Source organism: Mastomys coucha, unplaced genomic scaffold (genome assembly GCF_008632895.1).
Source record: "Mastomys coucha isolate ucsf_1 unplaced genomic scaffold, UCSF_Mcou_1 pScaffold22, whole genome shotgun sequence".
In the NCBI taxonomy this organism is placed as follows: domain Eukaryota; kingdom Metazoa; phylum Chordata; class Mammalia; order Rodentia; family Muridae; genus Mastomys; species Mastomys coucha.
Window position 1 is genome coordinate 174,752,138 of NW_022196905.1, and position 21,875 is coordinate 174,774,012.

The window sequence follows — 21,875 nt, forward strand, 5'->3', positions numbered from 1 at the left end:
CCTCCACCACTTGTTTAAAGGTGGTTCTGGTGAGTGGTATTTAAAATAAAGTAAAAAAGCTTGGAATGGAGCACGTATCTATCATCTCAGCACTTGGGAGGCCGAGGCAGAACAAACTCTGCAACTTCCAGGTCAAAGTAGTCTTTAATTCAAGTTCCAGGCCAACCAGGGCAACACAGGGAGACCTTGTCTCAAAAACCAAAAACACAACAACAACAACAACAAAAACACTTTCAGCCGGGCAGTGTTGGCGCAGGCCGTTAATCCCAGCACTTGGGAGGCAGAAGCAGGTGGATTTCTGAGTTCGAGGCCAGCCTGGTGTACAGAGTGAGTTCCAGGACAGCCAGGGCTACACAGAGAAGACCGAACCAAACCAAACCAAACCAAAAAAACACCCTCCAAAAAGTATCACAGAAAAAAATATTGGTAATGTTGCCGGTTGGGTTAGACTTCAGAGCCCGCTGAAGGAGCTGGTCTTAAGCTCTGACTTCAGACCCAGAAAAGTGTCTTTTCGTTCTTCTGGAGCAGAGTCTGTGAGGTTAACGTGGCGGGTAGCCTTGGAGCGCGCCCCGGTCGTCATGGAAACGCGGGGCGGAGCCCGCAGCGACGCAGGCGCGTCTTCGGAACGGCGTCGCGGTGGTTGCCGGGAGCGAGCGTCCAGCCGCCGCACCAGGAAGCAGAGGGCGGAGTCGGGGCCGAGTCGCCGCCTCGGGCTCGGCGGCCAGTGGCTAGACCCCCTCAGCTGGTCTGCGCTGGGCGCGCGCGCGGCGTCCGCGGCGGCGGCGGGCCGGGGGCCCCTGACGAGGGGCGGGAAGCGGGGCCGCCGTGGGCGGGTGTGCGTGCCTACGTGCGTGCGTGCGTGAGGCCGAGGCGGAGGCCGGGAGGCGGCGCGGGCTGCGGGTGCTGAGGTAGGGGGCCGCGGCGACGGCGGGACATGGGGCGAATTCCTGCGGCGGTACGCGGTTTCCGAGGGGACGCGCGTGAACGCCACGCCGCCGAGCCGTTCTCCAAGCCGAGCCCCTTAAGGGGCTCGCTCCAGCCAGCATTGTCTTTTAGGCCAGACGGCCATAAGGCAAACTTTTGGGTTGGAAAGCGGGAAGATTCCTGGTGGGCGAGCGGGTTGTGCCGCCTCTGGAGCCCTAGGTTTTTTAACGTTAGCAGCCGAGCTCAGCCTGTGTGGAGTTGGGGGGGGGCACCATGGCGTCCCCTCCCGATTGGCGTCTCCCCTGCCTTTTCTAAATGTTACTTAAACTTTCGAGTTTTCTGAGGAGTCCGAGAGGCGTTTTCCCCAGATCGAACCCTGCTGTCAAGGTGTGGTCCGGTGCTAGGGCGAGCCGAGAAGCCAGAGACGAGGGTAGACAGGCTGGAAGATTGCACATTCTGGGGTGGGAAAGAACTGGACCGTGGAGCCTGAAGATTTTCTTAGTTTCCCCGTATTTGTCCACCGTGAAACGTACCAACTCTCTGTCGTATATCCTGTTCGGGGCTTTTGATTGACTAAAAGTATGTGAAGTGGACGTGGGATGTAGTTTCTCTACCGTACAGGTTATCCCTAAGGTGGGCAGTGCAGTTACAGATGTTGCAAAAGGACGAAAAGTGAGTTGGAACGCCGGAGAGTAAACCGCTTGCTCTGGTACCTTTGTTGGTATCATAGAGATAGAGGTCTCTTATTTTAGAGAGCTTTCCAGGGCTGGCGCGCTTGACTTCTTCCAGCTGTGACCTCAGTGGGGCCTCTCCTACTCAGGCTTTATTTGTTAAAATTAGCCATAGCACTAATGCCTAGTCTTTCTGACTTAGGGGCATTATGTAGTTAAGTTTTTCTAAGTAGTACAGGTGTGTGTGATCTGTCCTAAAGTCTTTATTAGAAGTCCAGATTAGTATCTGACCTTATGAAGTAAAAATAGAAATGTTCCAGTTTTAGGAGTTGCAAGCTGCGTGGTTCCTCAGTCTCCTCACGTGTGAATTTTTCTTACTCTTTTCATGCTTTCCCTCCCTATTTCTACCTCACTTGCATATTAATAGTTAATGCTAATTTCTTACCCAGTACAACCAAAATAACAATTACTCTTGGAAAAAAAAAAAACTTTCATAATAACTTCCCCACTTTTACAGTTGAGCCGAGTATGTACAACACTAATCGTGCCCTGCTTCCCCGACCTAGGAAGGAAATTGTGTTTAGAGCAGTTCGGTAGATCATTGCTCAGATGTTAGGAATTGAAACTGGGAGAAGCAGGTGTTTTATTTACTCTTAGACCAGGGACTCTCCAACTCTTCTTACATGAAGTCCACACTGAGTTTTCCTTATGAGTGTTTTTTGAACCTGTCACACTGCCACATGCCTCCAACAAGCCTGTATCTCCAGTCTCCATCTTCCTGTTTTTAATCAGGGAGCTCAGTGGAACCAGTTAGGATGCTTCAGCAATACTTGGTAAAAAACTGAACTTGTGGTTAGGATGCTTTGCTAGGCTAGAGACTTAGTACTGCACTTTACCGATGCTAGGCAGCTGCCGAGAGCTCCCAGTTGAGATCACAAAGGCACAGTTGATACCCCATTGTGTACCAGGTTGCTAGGCATTTATGTTCAGTACAAAAGATGTATTAAATGCATTTTTCAACTTAAAATATTTTCAGTGTATGAAAGGGTTATCAGGTATAACCCCATTGAAAGTCAGGGACCCTCTGTAGAGTGTGTTTCCCCTGACTGAACCCTAGTCTCAATAGTGTGAAATTCATTCACGGGGCAAGTGTGAGCTTTTCCGAACACCCCGCAGGGTACTAGGAGGAGTTGAGAAAAGAATTTTGTAAGATTCATGGTGATTCAACTGTGAGTTCTCCTTGTGTTCATGTTGTGATTGCTTAAAATTGTAGTTTTATAACTAGGAAGGGGGGAAATGGTCTTTTAGTTCTACTTCCTAAATCAGGAATTTTTTTTATACACTTTTCCCCCTCCGGTGTCTTTGTATGTAGTCCTGGCTGTCCTAGAACTCTGTATGTAGATCATTCTTGCCTTGAACTCACAGAAATCTGCTTGATTCTGCCCCCAGAGTGCTGAGATTAAAGGTGTGCATCACTATGCCCAGGTTCTGTAGACTTTGTTTTTGTTTTTGTTTTTGTTTTCCGAGACAATGTGGACGTTTTTAATACCTTAACCCAGCTTTCTTAGTTAATAAGAGAACACCGGTTTTTAAAATACACCATTTCATTTATAGCAGTTCTGATCCCCCCCCTTTCCTTCCCTTGCTTTTCCTTTTCTTTCCTCCCCCTTCCCCTTTCTCTTTCTTCTTTACTGAGCCTAAATTTGCTTTCTAACTTCTGCCCAGATTTTGTTTCTAGAGCACTGGTACATAATGTGAGCTTCAGGTGTGAGCTATACTTGTAATTAAAATTTGTATGTGTGATTGCGGTGCTGGGGATTTAACCCAGGACCCCCAGGAAATAAGGCAGGTGTTCTATCAGTTGAACTATATCCTCAGCTAGAGTCAGTGTGTGGGGGGGCTAACTTCTCTGTCTCTCTCTGTATATCTGTGTATATATATGTGTACATATATGTATGCATGTATGTATTTTATAAAAATACTTAAGTCATTTATTTCCGTTAAGTTACAATACACTGGGAAACACTGAAATTTCTTGTCACAGGAAATTATGTGTCAGCATATGGCTAACTGAAGGATATACTGTTGTCATTAAAGAAAAAGTCAAGAATTTTGAATATGTAAGTCCTTACAGTTACGAAATTTTGTTCCCTTTGATTTTTATTACACATATCCCAATATATGCACATTACTACATATTACTGGAGATAAAAACCACCATTCAAAATTATTAGTTGCATATTTTGGACTGCTCTTGAAGGTAGCTGTTCGTACTGATGAGGCAGCAGAGTTGGTTTAGGGTTTTTTGGCTATTCTATCAAGTTGGCATGGTTATTAGAGATAGCATTCTGTGTTTTCCCCTCAGTGAGACTATTTACACTCATCTGTGGTTTGACAGAAGTGGCTGGGCATTGTCCCTTTCAAAAGCTGGTTCTTGCATTGCTAATACTACCCCCTCATCTCACAGTTGATAAGCTATGCTCCCTGAAGGAACTGATGTATTTCATTTGTTACGTGATGTGCAGATAGAAGCTAGAATCCAGGTTGTACCTTGTAGGTAAATCTTATGAATATCAAAGTGTAGCAACAGAATATGAAAGCCATCCATCCACTGATAATTTCAGGAGACTTCTAAATGTCATTGATGGCTGAAATGGGGAGACCCTAGTTGGCAGCTGGTTCCCTGAAGTGCTTGCTCATGAGATAGTCCTGGAAGTCCCCGTGCACCATTGCTCCAGCCCTGGTCATGCCACTTAATGTGCAGCTGCTCTTCAGAACTGTGGTGCTGTATTTTGTGGGAACTGACGTGCCAAGGACTGGAGACTTGGCATGCAGGTTTGAGTGATCTGAATTTATATTAAAGGTTTGTGTTTGTTTTGTAGCATTATGGATCCAAGCCTGTTGAGAGATAGAGAGCTGTTCAAAAAACGAGCTCTTTCCACTCCTGTGGTAGAAAAACGTGCTGTGCCTTCTGAGTCACCCTCCTCCTCATCCAAGAAGAAGAAAGCAAAAGTTGAACATGGAGGATCATCAGGCTCTAAACAAAATTCAGGTGAGGAGAACTGTTTTGGGACAGTTTGCTGCTATTTTTCAGGAAGCTAGTAATGGCAAGTTCAGTTTTTCCTTTGAGATGTGGACTCTGTGCAGCCCTAGCTGGCCTGGAACTTCTAGGTAGATAAGACTGTCCCGCAGAGTTGTCCTCCTGAGAGCTTTAATAGACCTCTGCTGTCACATCAAGCAAGCTTAATATTCTAATGAGTTTCTTGGTTAAATATAAAAGATGAAGTTAAACCTATAGTATGTTCTCAGAACCCACATGGCAGCTTGCAACTTCCTATAACTGTGGTCTCCATGGGCACATATACATGCTGGCAAAACATCCATAAAATAAAAATAAAGGGGGAAAAGTGTACACCACTATTTCTAGGGGGAAAAGTTTTAAAAAACAAAAACAAAACCCTACACTTTGCTGAGGGTTGGCTTATAGAACATGCTGTTTACATTTTAAAAATATAGGGCAAATATTTTTTAGTAAATATGGTGCAACTATTACTCCCATTTTAGAACATTTCCATTCTCATTCAATGGTCTGATGTGCTCATTTTCAGTGACTTCTGATCCCAACCCCAGATAACCAGCCATCTACCTTCTGTTTGTACTTTCGCCTTCTAGACAATTGCTATACATAGCCTTGTATACAGGGCACTCTTTTATATGTGTCTTCTTTTACTTAGTGTGTTTTTCATTTTTATCCATGTTATTGGGTGAGTTAGTATTTTATTGCCAAAGAGTATTCCATTGTATTGACATATCACAGTTTGCTTATTTACTGGTTGATGGAGTTTGAATACACAGACTCTTGCTATGTAGCTGACTTGGAATTCACTAGGTAGGTCAGTATAGTCTCAAATGCAGTAATTCTCCTGCTGAGATATTTGGGTGTAATTTTCTGGATAATGTGAATTTATGTTTAGCTTTTAAAGAAACTATCAAAATGACTGTTGTGGTTTGGTCTTTTTGTTGCTATGCTAAAACACTGACCAGAAGTACCTTAGGGAGGAAAAGATTTGGCTTACAGCCCATGAGAGAAACTGAGGCAGAAACTGAAGCAGAGACCACTGGGTATAGTGCTGCCTACTGGCCTGCTTCCCCTTGTCAAACTCCTCTACTTCCTCTTCCTCCTCCTTCAAGATTCACACATGTGAGTGTTTTGTCTGCATGTATGTCTGTACCACATGCATGCCTGGTGCTAATGGAGGACAGCATAATTGGATTCCCTGGGACTGGAGTTACAGTGTTACAAGCTACCATGTGGTTACTGGGATTGAACTCCTGTCCTTTGGAAGAACAGCCTGTGTTCTTAACCACTGGAGCTATCTCTTTAACCTTAGTCAGTCAGCTTTCATGTCCAGCTAGGGGTGTCACTGTCCACAGTGAGCTAGCCCTCTCACATCAGTTACCACTCAAGATGGTGCCCACAGTTGTGCTGTGCACAAAGCCAGTCTTGATGGAGGCAGTTCTTTGATTAAGGGTCCCTCTTCCCAGGTGTGTCAAGTTGACAGTCAAAATTAGCCATCACAGTAAGTAAGTAGATTGTTTCACCTTTTCACCAGAGACGAAGGAAAGTCCAGTTATTTCTCATCCTTACCAATACTTAATTCTTTCTTGTCTTTTTGTTTATAGTAGTTCTTAGTGGATGTGAATGTATATGATTGTGGGAGTATCATTATGCGTTTTTACTTGATTTATTTTTTTTTGAGACAGAGTCTCTTATTTTGTATTCAGGCTGATTTGTAGTTCATTGTATAGCTCAGGCTAACATGGCAATTCTTCTGCCTCATCCTCTGATGCTGGGGTTATAGGCATGAGTTATGAGTTTCATTGTGTTTTTATTTTTCTTTATTTTTAGGTTCTTACTTTTGTGAATATTTACCTGCATGTGTGTATGTGTACTTCATGTGTGTCTGGTGCTTTAAGAGACCAGAAGGGATGTTGAATTCCCTGGAACTGGAGTTAGAGATGACTGTGAGCCATTGTGGGTACTGGAACCCACACTTAGGACTTCTGCAGGAACAGCAAATATTCTTAACTACTGAGCCGTCCTTCTAGCCCCAAAATGGCTTGTGTGTGTGTGTGTGTGTGCGTGTGCGTGTGCGCGTGCGCGCGCGTGTGTGTGTGTGTGTGTGTGTGTGTGTGTGTGTGTGTGTGTGGTTTTTTTTTAACACTGATCCCTGTTTGATGTTTACTTATCTCTTAGACATATTTCACTGTTTTTGGGCAAGATATATCTCAGTTTGTAGAGTACTTGCCTAACGTGTGATGTCCTGAATTTGATCTCTAGCATTACATAAACTGGGTGTGGTGGCACAAATCTGTAATTTCAACAGAGAATCAACAATTCCATTATATTCAGCACTTTTAAAAATTATTTTTTAATACTGTATTTGAAGTGCACTGGTGTTTTGTGTACATGTGTAAGGGTGTTGGATCCCTGGAATTGGAGTTACAGACAGTTCTGAGCTACCATATGGATTCTGGGAACTTGACCCAGGCTCTTTGGAAGACCAACCAGTGCTCGTACGGCTATCTTTCTAGCCTTGTTTGTTTATTTCTTTTAAAGGACAGTCTTTAAAAGGTTGGCCTTTCTATGTAGTCCAGGTTGGTCTTGAACTAATGGTTTTTCTGTTTCAGCCTTTCAGAGGCTGGGATTACAGGCATGTTCATGCCCAGCTTCTGTTTTTTGTTCTTGTTTTTTTCATAATTTTCTACAGGGAATATAATTTTTTTTCACTATAGAGCAAGTTAGTAATACGAGACAAAGACTTTAGAAATGAATGTGCAATTTGACTTATCAATTTGGATTGTAGAACTGTGATCTTAGGAAATAATGTCAGCATGTATGCTTGTATCTCTGCCTACTTTACCTGTAACACATGAGTTTCCAGAGCCCTTTGAATGCAGTATGTATTTTTAACCCCCAGAATATTGTGTATTTTGCATGTGAGCTATTAAGTATAAATAAAAAAATGAAGCAATGTCATTGTAAAGGCAAATAAAAATACAACTTCTTTTTTTAAGGTTTCAGCCTAAAAGTTGTATTATCTATTATATAATCCCCTTATTCTTGGGAGTACATTCCAAGAGTCTAGATGTTTGAAACTGAGTAAGTAGTATTGAGCTCTATGCATTTTGTTTTTCATATGCACATTTTTATACAGCTAAACTTATAAATTGGGTACAATAAAAGAATCAAAGTAACTAATAATAAAGTAGAACCACTAAGGATTATTGTATTAAAACTTAAGTGAATGTAGTCTCTCTCAGAATATCTAATTGTATTTTACTCTTGTGATTTGAGATGCTATAATTCCTGTGTAGTGTTAGGCTACTATACAAGGGTTGCTTGAATATAAAAACTGCAGTATCTTGGTAGTGAATCTGACAACATAGACGATTACTTCATCTTTAACACATAGGTAGTATATACAGACTGGATACACTGGAAAGGCATGACTCATGGCCCAGGATGGACAGAGTAGGACAAAGAGCTGCCACGTGGTTGAGAATTGAACCTGGCTCCTTTAAAAGAGCAGCAAGTATTCTTACCCACTGAGCCATCTTTCCAGCTTCTCATGTAGTGTTTAAAAAATAGCATAGAAAATAATGGATTTCATTATGACATTTTTTTCAAACATGTATAGATTATTTATTCTGAGATAATTTCCTGGAATAAATTTGTAGCTGTTATTTATGGCTTAAAGATAGTATAATGGTTTTCTTAGGTTTCCTCATAGGTGATAGCAAAACAGTATTAGGAATGTAAAATAAGAGCCGGGCGGTGGTTGCACACACCTTTAATCCCAGCACTTGGGAGGCAGAGGCAGGCGGATTTCTGGGTTCGGGGCCAGCCTGGTCTACAGAGTGAGTTCCAGGACAGCCAGGGCTACACAGAGAAACCCTATCTCGAAAAAGAAAAAAGAAAAATAAAAAAAAGAATGTAAAATATGTTATCTGCGTGGCCATTGGGGTAACAAGAAGTAAAATGGGACGGAGGGATTGCTGAGCAAGAGCACTTGCTGTTCTTGAAGGGGAGCTAGGCTCACCACCTTGCACCCTCATGGAAATTAGGTCTCCAACTTCAGTTCTAGGGCATCTGATGCTCTCTTTTGGCTTATGTGGGCAGTAGGCATACACATAATAGTGCAAATAAACACAGGTGAAACATGCAAATGCATATCAAAAAATAAAAGACAGTTGTGTGGTAGTGGTGCACACCTCTAATCCCAGTACTTGGAAGGCAGAGGCAGGCAGATCTCTGTGAATTTGAGACCAGTTGGTCTGCAGAGCAAATTCCAGGACAGCCAGGTCTAATACAGAGAAACTTTGTCTTGAAAAATACTGAAAGAGAGTTAGAGAGAAGGAGAGGGAGAGGGAGAGAGAAACAGACAGAGGGAGGGAGAGAGAGGGAGAGAAAAAGAGAGAAAGATGGAGAAAGAGAGAAAGAGAGATCTTCTATATTTCTTTTTTTCTCACTTTTCCTTTACTCTCTTCCTCCCTTCCCCCTTCTGTTCCTTCCTTTTTGAGACAGGAGGCAGAGTGTGGCTGACCTTGGTCTTGTGGAGTCTTCCTGACTCTGCTTCATGGGTGTCAGGATTACAGGCATGTGCCACCACACCTGCCATAAAGCTACTATATTCTTTTTTAAAAAATGTGTGCACACACTTGTAACATGCAAAGTAGAGGCCAGAAGACAGCTGTAGATGTCTGTCCTTTTCTTCCATCTTACAACAGGGTCTCTTGTTGTTGCTGTGTTCCCTAGCTACCTGGCCACAACTTCAGGAGGTTATCTTGTCTTTTGCTATAGGAATGCTTATGAATGCTGCATTACAGACTTGAGGAAATGCCTTTATGTGGGTTCTGGGGATCTGAATTTAGATCCTCATGGTATGGAAAGTTCTTTACCTACTGAGTTATCTTCTAACCCCAGACTACCACAGTTCTTAATAGGTGTTTAATGTCTTTAATACTCTTATAAGAGACAGGTTATGGTAGTGTAAACCTCTAATCCCAATACAGGGAGACCAGCTTGGGCTGAACCTCAAAATAAACAAAACAAACAATCTCAAATCCCAGGGCACAGGAGAGATGGCTTAGCGGTCTAGAGCACTGAGTGCTCTTCTAGAATTCAGTACAGGCCCACAGTGGAGGCTTATAAGCACCTGTAACTGTAGGTCCAGAGGACTAGAAGTCCTCTTCTGTACATGCAGCAAAACATTCATATACATAAAGTACACACACAAAATCAATCTTGCTGGGGAATGGTGGAGCATGCCTTTAAACCCAGCACTCCAGAGGCAGAAGCAAGTTGATCTCAGTGAGTTTGAGGCCAGCCTGGTCTACAGAGTGAGTTCCAGAACAACCAAGGCTATACAAAGAAACCCTGCCTGGAAAAACAAAAACAAAAACAAACAAACAAATAATAAAATAAATCCCAAACCCAATGTGCCCCCTTCCCCCCCAAAAAAAAACAAACCCCAAAACAGCAAAACAAACAAACAAAAAAAACCCCTCTGTCAGCTTTAACAAAAGCTTTTCACCTTTCTTAACAGTTTTTGGTGCATTGAATATCTTTAGATCCTAATAGAGTGAATAAGTAAAAATGAAAGACTACTTTCAAGAAATGTAATTTACAGCATGTAGTAGTAGACTTTTCAATTTGGAAATACCCTAGACTTCTGGACCAAAAAGCAAGTCAGTTTGTGGGAATCATACTTGTGACCTTCCTGATCATTGTGAGGTACATTCATATCAACACTAATGCTGTGTGAAAGTCAAGTCATTAAAAATATATTATCTTCAGTCAATTTTAAAGTGCTGGATTCTAAATAAATAGAGGCTTTGTGCTCTGGTGTCATATGCCTATAATCCCATCACTTTGGAGGCTGGAGCCTATTGATTAGGGTTGAGGTTAGTCTGGGCTATATATCAAGACTGTCTCAGGGCTGGAGAGATGGCTCAGCAGTTAAGAGTACTGACTGCTCTTCCAGAGGTCCTGAGTTCAATTCCCAGCAACCACATGGTGGCTCACAACCATCTGTAATAGAATCTGATGCCCTCTTCTGGTGTGTCTGAAAACAGCTACTGTGTACTTATATAAATATAATAAATCTTAAAAAAAAAAGATTCTCTCATCCCCTTCCTCGTACTATAACAAAGGGATTCTATATGGACACATTTTATTCTGGGTTTAGAGGCACTTTTTTTTTTTTTTGATTTTCTAGACAGTGTTTTTCTGTATAGCCCTGGCTGTCCTGGAACTCACTGTGTAGACCAGGCTGTCCTCGAACTCAGAAAATCCACCTGCCTCTGCCTCCCAAGTGCTGGGATTAAAGGCGTGTTGCCCAGGTAGAGGTATATTTTAATAGAGGCACAATTTAAGTAGGATTTTGTTACCTAAATACTACTTTTTTTAAAAAGATTTATTTATTATTACAAATAAGTACACTGTAGCTGTCTTCAGACACATCAGAAGAGGGCGTCAGATCTCATTACGGGTGGTTGTGAGCCATCATGTGGTTGCTGGGATTTGAACTCAGGACCTTTGGAAGAGCAGTCAGTGCTCTTACCCGCTGAGCCATCTCGCCAGCCTCCTAAATGCTACTTTTTAAATCTGTGTGACCTTGCCCAAGTTACTTATTTTAGCAGTTAGTTGTGCTTATTTTTTTGTAGTTTGCTTGGAAACTGGAATACTGCTGCTCAGTGTTTCCAGTAGGGCATGCTGGGGATGTTCATCTAGTTCATCTAGTTCATCTAGTTTTTGAGTTGCTGTATTAAGTAGCCTGCTAAGTTCACTGCTAAGTTCACTGTATATTTAATGAGGATACATACACAAGAGTGCACATTTCACATGTTTTCTTTTCTACTAGTAGAAATCTTTTAACCATTCAGAGTAAGATCAGTTTTGTTATAAAGGTTGGCCTCAGGAAATTTTCATTTTTCCCAGAAGAGGCAGAGGCTGTTTTTAAAGCTTTTGTTTATCTCCTGTGGAAGGCTAGACCACCTCACTGTCACGTTTTCTGATGTTGTCCATCATACTTCTGAGAGGATTTGGTTCGCTTTTCAAGTCCTTCACGGTTTTGTTCTTTGCACAGCAGCAGCAGTCAAGTACCTCATAAAGGAAAGCCAGCACAACTAAGGATAGCACAGTAAATATGAACAGGAGCAGGATGACAAAGCAGGCAGTGTTCCAGTTGTCATGGAAAGGGTAAATCTTCTGGACTTGAAATCCAAGGTACTGCGAAACAGAGGTCGTGGTTTCGTTCCAGTGGCTGGAAGCCATCCTTGAGACTCCACTTCTTGTACTCCTGTTTGGAATCAACACAAAGGGAGAAAATGAATATGTATATCCAAACTACAGACTGGTGCATTCAGATCTCAGCACTTAAATTCCTTAGTAAATTTATATAGTCACTGTGGACTTATTGTCTAACAAAATTAGTGACGGAATTACAGGTAATCTTTTTGTGTATTTTTGCCAGTTAGTTAATTATACTATAGTTTTTATGCATTTCACTTATTACATAATATTTGTGTTTGGGACTCATACACACCCAAAACAGAGAAAGATTTGCTTTTGGAGTTTACAGCTAGTAAAGGGAAGCAGAGGGAAGCAACTGCCAGCTTGAAGCTTGGCAAAAGCAGTGGTTGACCAGTGAGCAGTTATCTAAGACTGTGGGAAGGAAGTCTTGTCATCCCCTTTAGGTTCTCCTTACCTTCTTTGGTTAAGGTGTTACTGTCTCCTATTGCCACTTCTGTTAGCTTTGATCTGAATCTAGAAATTATAGCTGATATAAAGTAACAGAAAAAGAAAAGCCAAATACTGTTGGCTTTCAGTCTAAAAATGATGTTACTGTTGGGAGTGTTAACTATGTCGATAGTAGTCTTAAAATATTTTTATAAGGGCTGGAGAGATGGCTCAGCGGTTAAGAGCACTGACTGCTCTTCTGAAGGTCCTGAGTTCAAATCCCAGCAAACACATGATGGCTCACAACTATCTGTAATGATATCTGATACCCTCTTCTGGTGTGTCTGTAGACAACTACCGTGTAATTAAATACAACAGTAAATAAATCTTTAATAAAATATTTTTATAAATGTAAGTGACCATGACCAATGATATTTAAAATGGATGAGTTTATGATGTCTGGTAAGGTGGCTCAGGAGATAAATATGCTTGCAGCTAAAGTAGACGAATTTAACCCTTTAAGAAGTGTCAAGAAAGCTACCGAGTTAAATTTCTCTTTTTATACCACTGGGCTACTTCCTTGTTTTTGGTGTTTTGGTTTGGCTCATGGCCTTAAATTTGATGTGGTTAAGTCTGACTTTGAACTTTGGATCTTTTTTCCTTTGCCTTCTTAGTGCTTATTATAGTGCATTACTGTTCTTGCTGATTGACTTGATACTTGTTATATCTTTCATGAGAGTGTGAAGATTGCAAATTTGCTGTTACAGAAATACTGTAGTTATTAATTTTTTTCTTTTTTGAGATGGGGTCTCACTGTGTAGCCATGGCTGATTTGGAGAAACTCATCTGTCTGCCTCTGTTTCTCAAGTCCTGGGATTAAAGGCATATGCCACCACTATCTTGAATTTCATTTATTTTTATTTTTTTTTTATTTATTTTTTATTTTTTTGGTTTTTCCAAGACAGGGTTTCTCTGTGTAACCCTGGCTGTCCTGGAACTCACTCTGTAGACCAGGCTGGCCTCAAACTCAGAAATCCGCCTGCCTCTGCCTCCCAAGTGCTGGGATTAAAGGCGTGCGCCACCACATCCAGCTTTTTTTAAATTTTTTTAATTCTCTCTAAATAAGGTTTTTCTGTGTAACCCTGGCTGTCCTGGAACTTGCTCTATAGAACAGGCTGGCTGGCCTCACACTGATAGAGATCTGTCTTCCTCTGCCTCCTCCCTCAGATTAAAGGCATGCACTACCACTGCCTGGCTCATTATCTTGATTTTTAAAAAATATTCGAAGTCTTTTTTAAAACAGTCATGAAATGCCTTAAACAGTTAAAAAAAAGGAATAAAATCATGATTGCATTAATATTTTCCTGTACTTTACTGTATACTTGTAAGCAGTTTCATATATATTTACAACAAATATCCATTGTGTGTACTGAGTCATTTTTCTGAATTGTAGAGATGTCTTTTATGTGTATGTTTTATGTAAAGAAAATGTCAACATAGTACATAAAGAGTTTTAATACCCTTGGCATCCTGGTACATGCCTGTGGTCCAGGCACCTGGGAAACAGTAGCAGGAAGAACATGAGTTTGTGGCCAGCCTAGGTTACAATAGGAGTTCCAGATGGGTCTCAGCTTTATAGTGAGACCTTTGTCTCAGGAAAGCAAAAAAGGACATGTAATCAACCCCTGTGTGTTCATATTATGTCTTTATCAGTTGTTGGATATTTTGTGGTTACCCACTTCTTTTTTTCTCGAGACAGGGTTTCTCTGTGTAGCCCTGGCTGTCCTGGAACTCACTCTGTAGACCAGGCTCGCCTCGAATTCAGAAATCCAGCTGCCTCTGCCTCCCAAGTGCTGAGATTAAAGGCATACACTGCAGCAAATTCAGTATTTTTTTTAAGATTTATTTATTATTATATTTAAGTACACTGTAGCTGTCTTCAGACACACCAGAAGAGGGCATCAGATCTCATTACGGGTGGTTGTGAGTCACCATGTGGTTGCTGGGACTTGAACTCAGGACCTTCGGAAGAGCAGTCAGTGCTCTTACCTGCTGAGCCATCTTACCAGGCTCTCCCCACCTCCCCCCCCCCTTTTTTTTTGAGACAGGGTTTCTTTTATGTATCCCTGACTGTGTTGGAACCTGCCCAGTAGACCAGGCTGGCCTTGAACTTACAGAGATCTACCTCCCTCTGCCTCTTCCAGTGCTGGGACTAAAGGTATATGCCACTACCGCCTGGCTTTCAGTACTTATTTCTAAAAGATGAATACTGTTTCTGAATACGAGCGTAGTGTTTCCACACCCAAACTGTGAGTTCATATTGGTTAAATTTCCTTGTCTTCCTAGTAAACAGAATTTTATAATTTTATAAAGTCTTATAAGGTTTTAGTTTCTAGCCAAGCAGTCATGGCACACGCCTTTAATCCCAGCACTTGGGAGGCAGAGGCAGGCGGATTTCTGAGTTCGAGGCCAGCCTGGTCTACAGAGTGAGTTTCAGGACAGCCAGGGCTACACAGGGAAACCCTATCTCGAAAAACAAAAAACCAAAATAAATAAATAAATTAATTAAAAAAAATAAAAATAAGATAGAACAAAAACAAATCAGTAGTACAAAAAAGCCAAACAAGATAAGAGCCAAAGAAACAGCACAAGAAGCAGATATTTACAGAGATGCCAGCTACACGGGGCTCGTAATATTCATAGTGTTCATGCAAAGGACTTGCAAGGTTAAAGATAATCAGTCTTAAAAAAGAAAAGAAAAAAAGCCCTGACCTAACATGAACCAAAGAACCTCCAAGGATGCCTGCCATGAAGTTCATTCTGTGTTGACCATCTACTGCTGAGTATGGCTCATCCTACCCTTAAGAGTGGTTTGTTTCCCCAGTGAGACCCCCCTAGAGAAAACTAATTTTTATCTGCAAGTGGCAATCAGCTGGAGACAGCTTCTGGGTTAGGGTTAGGGATGGGATTGTGGGTCCATTTCCCCTTGTAGGTCTAGGACCTCATCTGATACAGACCCTGTGGAGTACAATCTTATAGGGAAAAAACCAGCAGTTGCCTTGTGCTTTATGGTACTATTTTCATATAATGCAGTGTTAAGTGATGCCTCTTGTGTGATGTGGATGCCCCATAGGCTGTTATCCCATGTCTGTGTTGTCAGTGTCTGAGTCTGAACAACATGGATGCAGATAGCCGGGCGGTGGTGGCGCATGCCTTTAATCCCAGCACTTGGGAGGCAGAGACAGGTGGATTTCTGAGTTAGAGGCCAGCCTGGTCTACAGAATGAGTTCCAGGACAGCTAGGACTATACAGAGAAACCGTGTCTCAACAAACAAACAAACAAACAAAAAACATGGATGCAAATGTACAAGTACTCAGAAACCTGGTTACAGAGACAAAATTTCAGGGGTGTGTGTGTGTGTATGTGTGTGTTGGCTTTTTTTAATAAAGGCACATGTATGTGTAGACTTCCCATGTGACTTTACACTAGTATAATGTGAATATTCTTGCAAGGAGACCACATAATGCCACAGTTACTTTTATGTTAACATAAATGAGTTTTCAGATTATTTTTGAAGAGCAGAGGTAATAGTGATAGATAGGAAGACACAGCTTTCAGGAAACCATCAAACCCAGGGCTAGGAGTGTACCTTGCCACTCACTGTCTTATATACTGACCCTAGACAGTGGACTTAAGTTACGCATGAACACTCTTAAAATGATTTGTGATGACCCTGGAGTAATAGTATGTTTACCAAAGGTATTTATGTGTTTTGCTGAAAGTGTCTAAGCAGTTTAAGGAGTATATATGAGTGGTGGTTTGAGTAAGCATGGTTCCCCATAGGTTCATATATTCAACTATTCAGTCACTAGGGAGTGCCATGATTAGGACTAGGGGGTGTGGCCTTCTTGGAGGAAGTATGCCACTAGAGGTGGGCTTTGAGGTTTCAATTGCACATACCAGGCCTAGGCTCATTACTTGTGAATCAGGATGTAGCTCTCAGTTACTGCTCCAGTACCTGCCTGTGTGCTAATGGACTAATCTTCTGAAACTGTAAGCAAGCTTTCTATTAAATACTGTCTTATATAAGAGTTACTGTGGTCATGGTATAGAACAGTAACTAAGATGGTATTTCATGTTTATGTATATGTTATGACACTTTGCCACTGTCAACAGTGTTGAAGCTGATGGGAAGTCAAAACATTGTTGCTTTAGTTAGCTTCTGGACACCTGAAACAAGTGAAACCTAGATAGTAGGCCTCACTGTCCCTCTTCAGTTAAATGTGTATTGCTTCAAAGTATAGAAAAGCTCTAGTTGACTTGGTGTGTGCTAAAATTAAAGCAAAGACTACATTTTATGGCAGTGGAATTGGTGTGCTTAGCACCTGAAAGATGTACCCCATGAGGCAGTCCTATTCTGGACACATTTTTCAAATTAAAATTAAATTTGTATAAAGGAAGTTCTGTAAGCATGTTATAAAAGCTGAGAGAAAATGATTAAAAATACAGTCAATAACAGTCTGTACTTTGTGGATCCCCCTTTATAATTTTATTTTAGGAATAGGAAGCTTGAAAGAAAATCATATTTTTACTAAGATTTTGTTTTATGTTATTTTTGCTGTATTCCTTGTACCTATTTTTCTATCCTCTTCAAAAGGCCCTGGTGGAATAGAAATTATGATTTAGCTCTAGTTACGGTGAAAACTGGTAAATTGAATATCCTCGCACTTTTAAGCACATCACTTTGAAATATGATCAGTTAATTGTAATAGCCTTTACATATAAAGCTGCTTATTCTTTTTTTTTTTTTTTTTTTTTTTGCTTTTTCGAGACAGGGTTTCTCTGTATAGCCCTGGCTGTCCTGGAACTCACTCTGTAAACCAGGCTGGCCTCGAACCCAGAAATCCACCTGTCTCTGCCTCCCTAGTGCTGGGATTAAAGGCATGCACCACCACCGCCCAGCTAAAGCTGCTTATTCAGTTCAGGCTCTGAGACTCTGAGATAAGGTATACTTGAAAGATAATGCATCTCCATTATGCTAATAATAGGTATATACTATGTGAGAATGTAGGCTGTTAATGTTAAAACAATTTGAAATTTTAAAGCATAAATTAACTGTTAACTGATATTTATTTTTATATTACTTGGCTCCCATATTGTATGGTAAGCAGAATGGTTACTAGGTAATTAACCTGCTGTGCTGAACTTGAGAGATCTAGTATCTTGTTACAGCAACCATTGGAGTTTTTCAAGAGATAATCTGTCTGTGTAACCTGAATGCTAAGAAACAGAAGGAATAGAATTTATGAAAAGCAGAAGTTATAAATAAAAAAGAACCTAGGAGTAAATATACTTAGCTTTCAGGTAAAGGACAAAGTTGGATATTTAGATGGTTAAATACATGCAGAGCTAGCATCTACTAAGTAGGACTTAACATCTTCAGGTACTGTTCATAGAAATTTGGATGATTATGAGCCGGGAAAGTAATTTTACTAGGTAGATCACTGTTCTACCTTAGCCATCTCTCCTTAGGACACACTTAATTTTAAGATGTACTTCATCAAAAAGACTGAATTTGTATGTATCAGTACTAGTTTAAGGGTAACCTAATTACTTTAAATTTTTCTGTGGCAAGATTTTTGTTTAATAACATAGCTTGTATTATAAGATTTTATTGTGAGGAATTATTTTAATTACGGTGTTAGGAAAATATGGTGATTTATAAATTATCTCTGCATATAAAATAATACAACTCACATAATGATACATGTTAAAAAATTTTATATAAAAGTTATAAATAGCATTTTCTTGGCTTTCTCTACATGAGTACTCAAAATCAAATATAAATAATTTGAATTATCTTCTCATTTGTTGAAATACAAGCTTTCTTGTAACTGCTTTTTACCAGGCAATATAATTTGTATGTATAGTCAGAAAGCTTTAGCCAAAGGCTTTGCTATTTTAGATTTTTTTCCTTTGAGAAACATCCTTTGTCAAGACAGACCAGACTCCTGAAATAAATTTGCTTTGAGAAAAATGAAATTAGCAAAGACTCAGGTTAAACATCAAATGCTTTTGTCTTACTTAAGGTCTGGGTAGAGATCAGATTAGTAGGAAATGTAATGAATTTTCCATTAAGGCACAGATGGTAAGAATGCTTATCAAATAGCACAAGGCAGTCGTCATTTTCATGATAAAATCTTAGCAAATAATGGGTTAATACATTGTTTTTACATCTTCAGCAGGCATAATGCTTTCTGACTTTCATGGTAAAATATTTCCTACTGCTTTATAAGGGTATGGACTACTGAATAAAAAGGATCAAATAAACCTACCTCTTGTCTGGAAAGCTGCTGTTGAAGCGATGGTACCGTCTGTTTGTAATGCAGTCTAGTGCACAGCCAAGATGGAGCTGTGCTTCGATTGGTCCGGCACATAATGCAGCTGACAGTTTCCTCTCTGCTCATTTGCATTAAGTCCTGCCGTCCTGAGGAGCAGATCATTCATAAACTTGAATAGGGTTGTCTGGGCTATCACCTGCCACCTCTTCCTTTTAATTTTTTTTTTTTTTTTTTTTGTCTTTAAGCTAGTTTTTCACATGGAAACAGTTGCTAATTTCCTGTTTTTTGTTTTCTCCTCCAATAAAATTGAATGTGTCTCGGAACAATGTAGAACATAGTCTCTAGAGGTAGTTGCCTAGGAAACAGCTGCTTAGGTTAACTGTTGATAAAATGTTAGCAGCAGGAAATGTGCATAAAATCTCGTAAATAAGCTTAAAATTAAAACTGTTTTTCTCAGTATGTTCTCAAGTTCTGATTTCTAGAGTAATGAACATAGCACTTGTATTTGGGAGAAATTTTGAGAGAAAAGAAGTAATATTTTAGTTTTTTTAAGTTATAGTAGAGTTAATTTAGGTGGGTAATTTTTTTCTAAATTGTAAGATATAGATAGCTTTTATATTTTTATTTATTATTTATTTATTATAACTACATTGTAGCTGTCTTCAGACACACCAGAAGAGGACATCAGATCTAATTATGGATGGTTGTGAGCCATCATGTGGTTGCTGGGATTTGAACTCATGACCTTCGGAAGAACAATCGGTGCTCTTATCCGCTGAGCCATCTCTCCAGCCCAGCTCTTATATTTTTAATTGGGTCTAGTCCAACTAGCTTGGCTGTTCATTATTTTTAGTTATGGTGAAAAGAGTTTGGCCTAATCATAGCAGAATAAAGATTTATTTTGAATTAAGGGAGTAGTAAGAGCTGTGCATGGTGGTACACACTTTTAATCTCAGCACTTGCGAGGCAGACGCTGCCCCAGTCTTGTATAGTGAGTTCCAGATTACATACTGAGACCCTGTCTCAGACAAACAACAAAACCCCACCAAAAGTCAATCAATGGAACAATCAAACAAACAAATCAGTGGGAAGTTGGGTAAATCCTTCATATTTATAATCTATTTATCTATATCTATAGATAAATCATTATATACATGTCATCTATAAATATATAGGTAAGTCATATGTAAAGGTAAATAAAAATATATAGATAAATCATTATATTAGTTTCTCCTAGTTATAGAAGTTCATGGAAATGCCCTTATTACATTGCAGTAATTATTCAATAAATACTGAATGTTGACTTTGATTGGCATTGACTTAGTACTAGAGATGTTGTGATAAAACTATATGTGGTTCATAATTGATTATTTGTTTATAGTTTTTAATGTACTATGATTTTTTTTTTTTTTTAGTTTTATCAGTTTTTTCAAAAACAGTATTGTAAGATAAACTTAATAATACTAATTAAAATGCTTGTCTCAATGGTATGGGCCTATCATCCAGCTACTCAGGAGTCTGAGGCAGGATCACAAGTTTAAGACTAAGTAACTTTTAAAATATGTATTATTTTATGTCTATGGATGTTTTGTCTGCGTGCATGTCTGTGCATCACATGTGTGCCTGGTGCCCACAGAGGCTGGAGGCAGGTGTCGGATCCCCTGGAACTCGAGTTTTAGGTAGTTGTGAACCTCTTTGTGGGTACTGGGGATGAATCCTAGTCTTCTGCAGAAGCAGCCAGTGTTCTAACCACTGACTCATCTCTCTGGCACCAGACTAAGTAAGTTAGTGAGACTGTCTCAAACAAAAAGTAAAAATAGGGCTGGGACTAAGCTCAGTGGTAGAATCCTTGCCTAGCATTCATGAGGTCCTAAGTTAATACACATGAATGGATGCCTTTGTTCTGACAGAATGGCCTATATCAGATAGAATAATAATGTGTAAAGGGAACTGGGTAGATCTTATATAATGCAACAGTACAGGGTTTACAGCTTGATTTAAATCAATGCCTTGTTACAACCTCACAATTTTTATGTTTAAAAGAGAACAATTAGAGCTGGAGAGGTGGCTGAGTTGGTAAAGTGCTTATTGTGCAAGCAAGAACATCTAAGTTCAGATTGCCAGCATCCATATAAAAGATCCTGGCATCCCAGTACTGAGGAGGTGAATACAGGAAGATTTACTGGGGCTTCCAACCATTTGGTGAGCTTCAGGTTCCATGAGATACCCTGTTTGGAAAAATGTAGGGGCAGGAGAGCTGGCTTAGTGGTAAAAACACTAGCTGCTCTTCCAGAGGAGCTTGGTTTGATTACCAGCACACACATGGGTGCTCACAATTGTCTGTAACTCCAGTTCCAGGCCATCTGATGCCTTCTTCTGGCCTCTGGGGGCACCTGGGCATTCAAGGGTTAATAGGTAAAACACCTATACACATAAGATAAAATTTAAAAATTAAAAAAGATGGAGAAGCAGTTGAGGAAGACCAATCCCCCCACATATTAAATACATAAAAGAGGACAATAAAACCTCTTAAATAGACCCCTCCCCCCATGAGGATTAAATGTGAAAATCACTTAGTGTGATGTTTGGCAGATAATATAGTTCAATAAAAGTTACTGTTATTAAAAGTCTTTCCAATGTCTTGGGGAAAATAGCCATATAGTTATTATTTCATAACTTAAACAAATGTATTATTATTTTTGAGATAGGGCCTTTTGTAGTCCAGGCTAGCCCTGGAGTTGCTATGTAGCAGAACATGACCTTAAACATTTTAAAAAATATTTTTTATGTAATTTTATATATGTCTGTATGAGTGTATGCTATGTGTGTGTGAATGTCCTTGGAATCCAGAAGAGGGAATTAGATTTCCTGGAGCTAGCTAGAGTTACAATTAGTTGTGAGCTGCCAGAAGTGGGTGTTAAGAATTGAATTTATGGCCTCTGGAAAAAATTTGTTTTGGTTTGTTTTTATATTTTATTTTTTTGAAATAATATAATTGCAGTACTCGCTTTGGAGCATATATACTAAAATTGAAATAATATAATTACATCATTTTCCTTCTCTCCTTTCCCCTCTGACCCCTCCCATGTACTTCCTTTTTTGTGATCCTCCTGCCTCAGCCTACCAAGTTCTAAGATTATAATTATCCCACCACCCCTGGCTTTTGAAGCCGTGTTTGTAAAGGCATATCGCTA

The 21,875-nt window shown here is 40.1% G+C and overlaps 2 protein-coding genes across 6 annotated transcripts in view; one reads left to right on the top strand and one right to left on the bottom strand.

The window, feature by feature from the left end:
• The first annotated feature begins 642 nt into the window (after positions 1-642).
• Gtf2e2 (general transcription factor IIE subunit 2) overlaps positions 643-21,875 on the top strand; it is a 48,418-nt gene continuing 27,185 nt past the window's right edge. The window contains exons 1-3 of one of the 5 annotated variants that reach the window (XM_031339516.1): positions 643-908; positions 3,640-3,715; positions 4,478-4,647. In XM_031339516.1, coding sequence (XP_031195376.1) covers positions 4,482-4,647 — 166 coding nt within the window. In that variant the 5' untranslated portion in view covers positions 643-908; positions 3,640-3,715; positions 4,478-4,481. The other 4 variants (XM_031339517.1, XM_031339518.1, XM_031339519.1 and 1 more) reach the window with 4 other exon arrangements.
• On the bottom strand, positions 11,446-18,976 carry Smim18 (small integral membrane protein 18). The gene is made up of 2 exons (XM_031339520.1): positions 18,676-18,976; positions 11,446-11,959 (listed from the first exon to the last, which is right to left on the bottom strand). The coding sequence occupies exon 2, from the start codon at positions 11,932-11,934 to the stop codon at positions 11,647-11,649; it is 288 nt and encodes a 95-aa protein (XP_031195380.1). The 5' UTR covers positions 11,935-11,959; positions 18,676-18,976; the 3' UTR covers positions 11,446-11,646.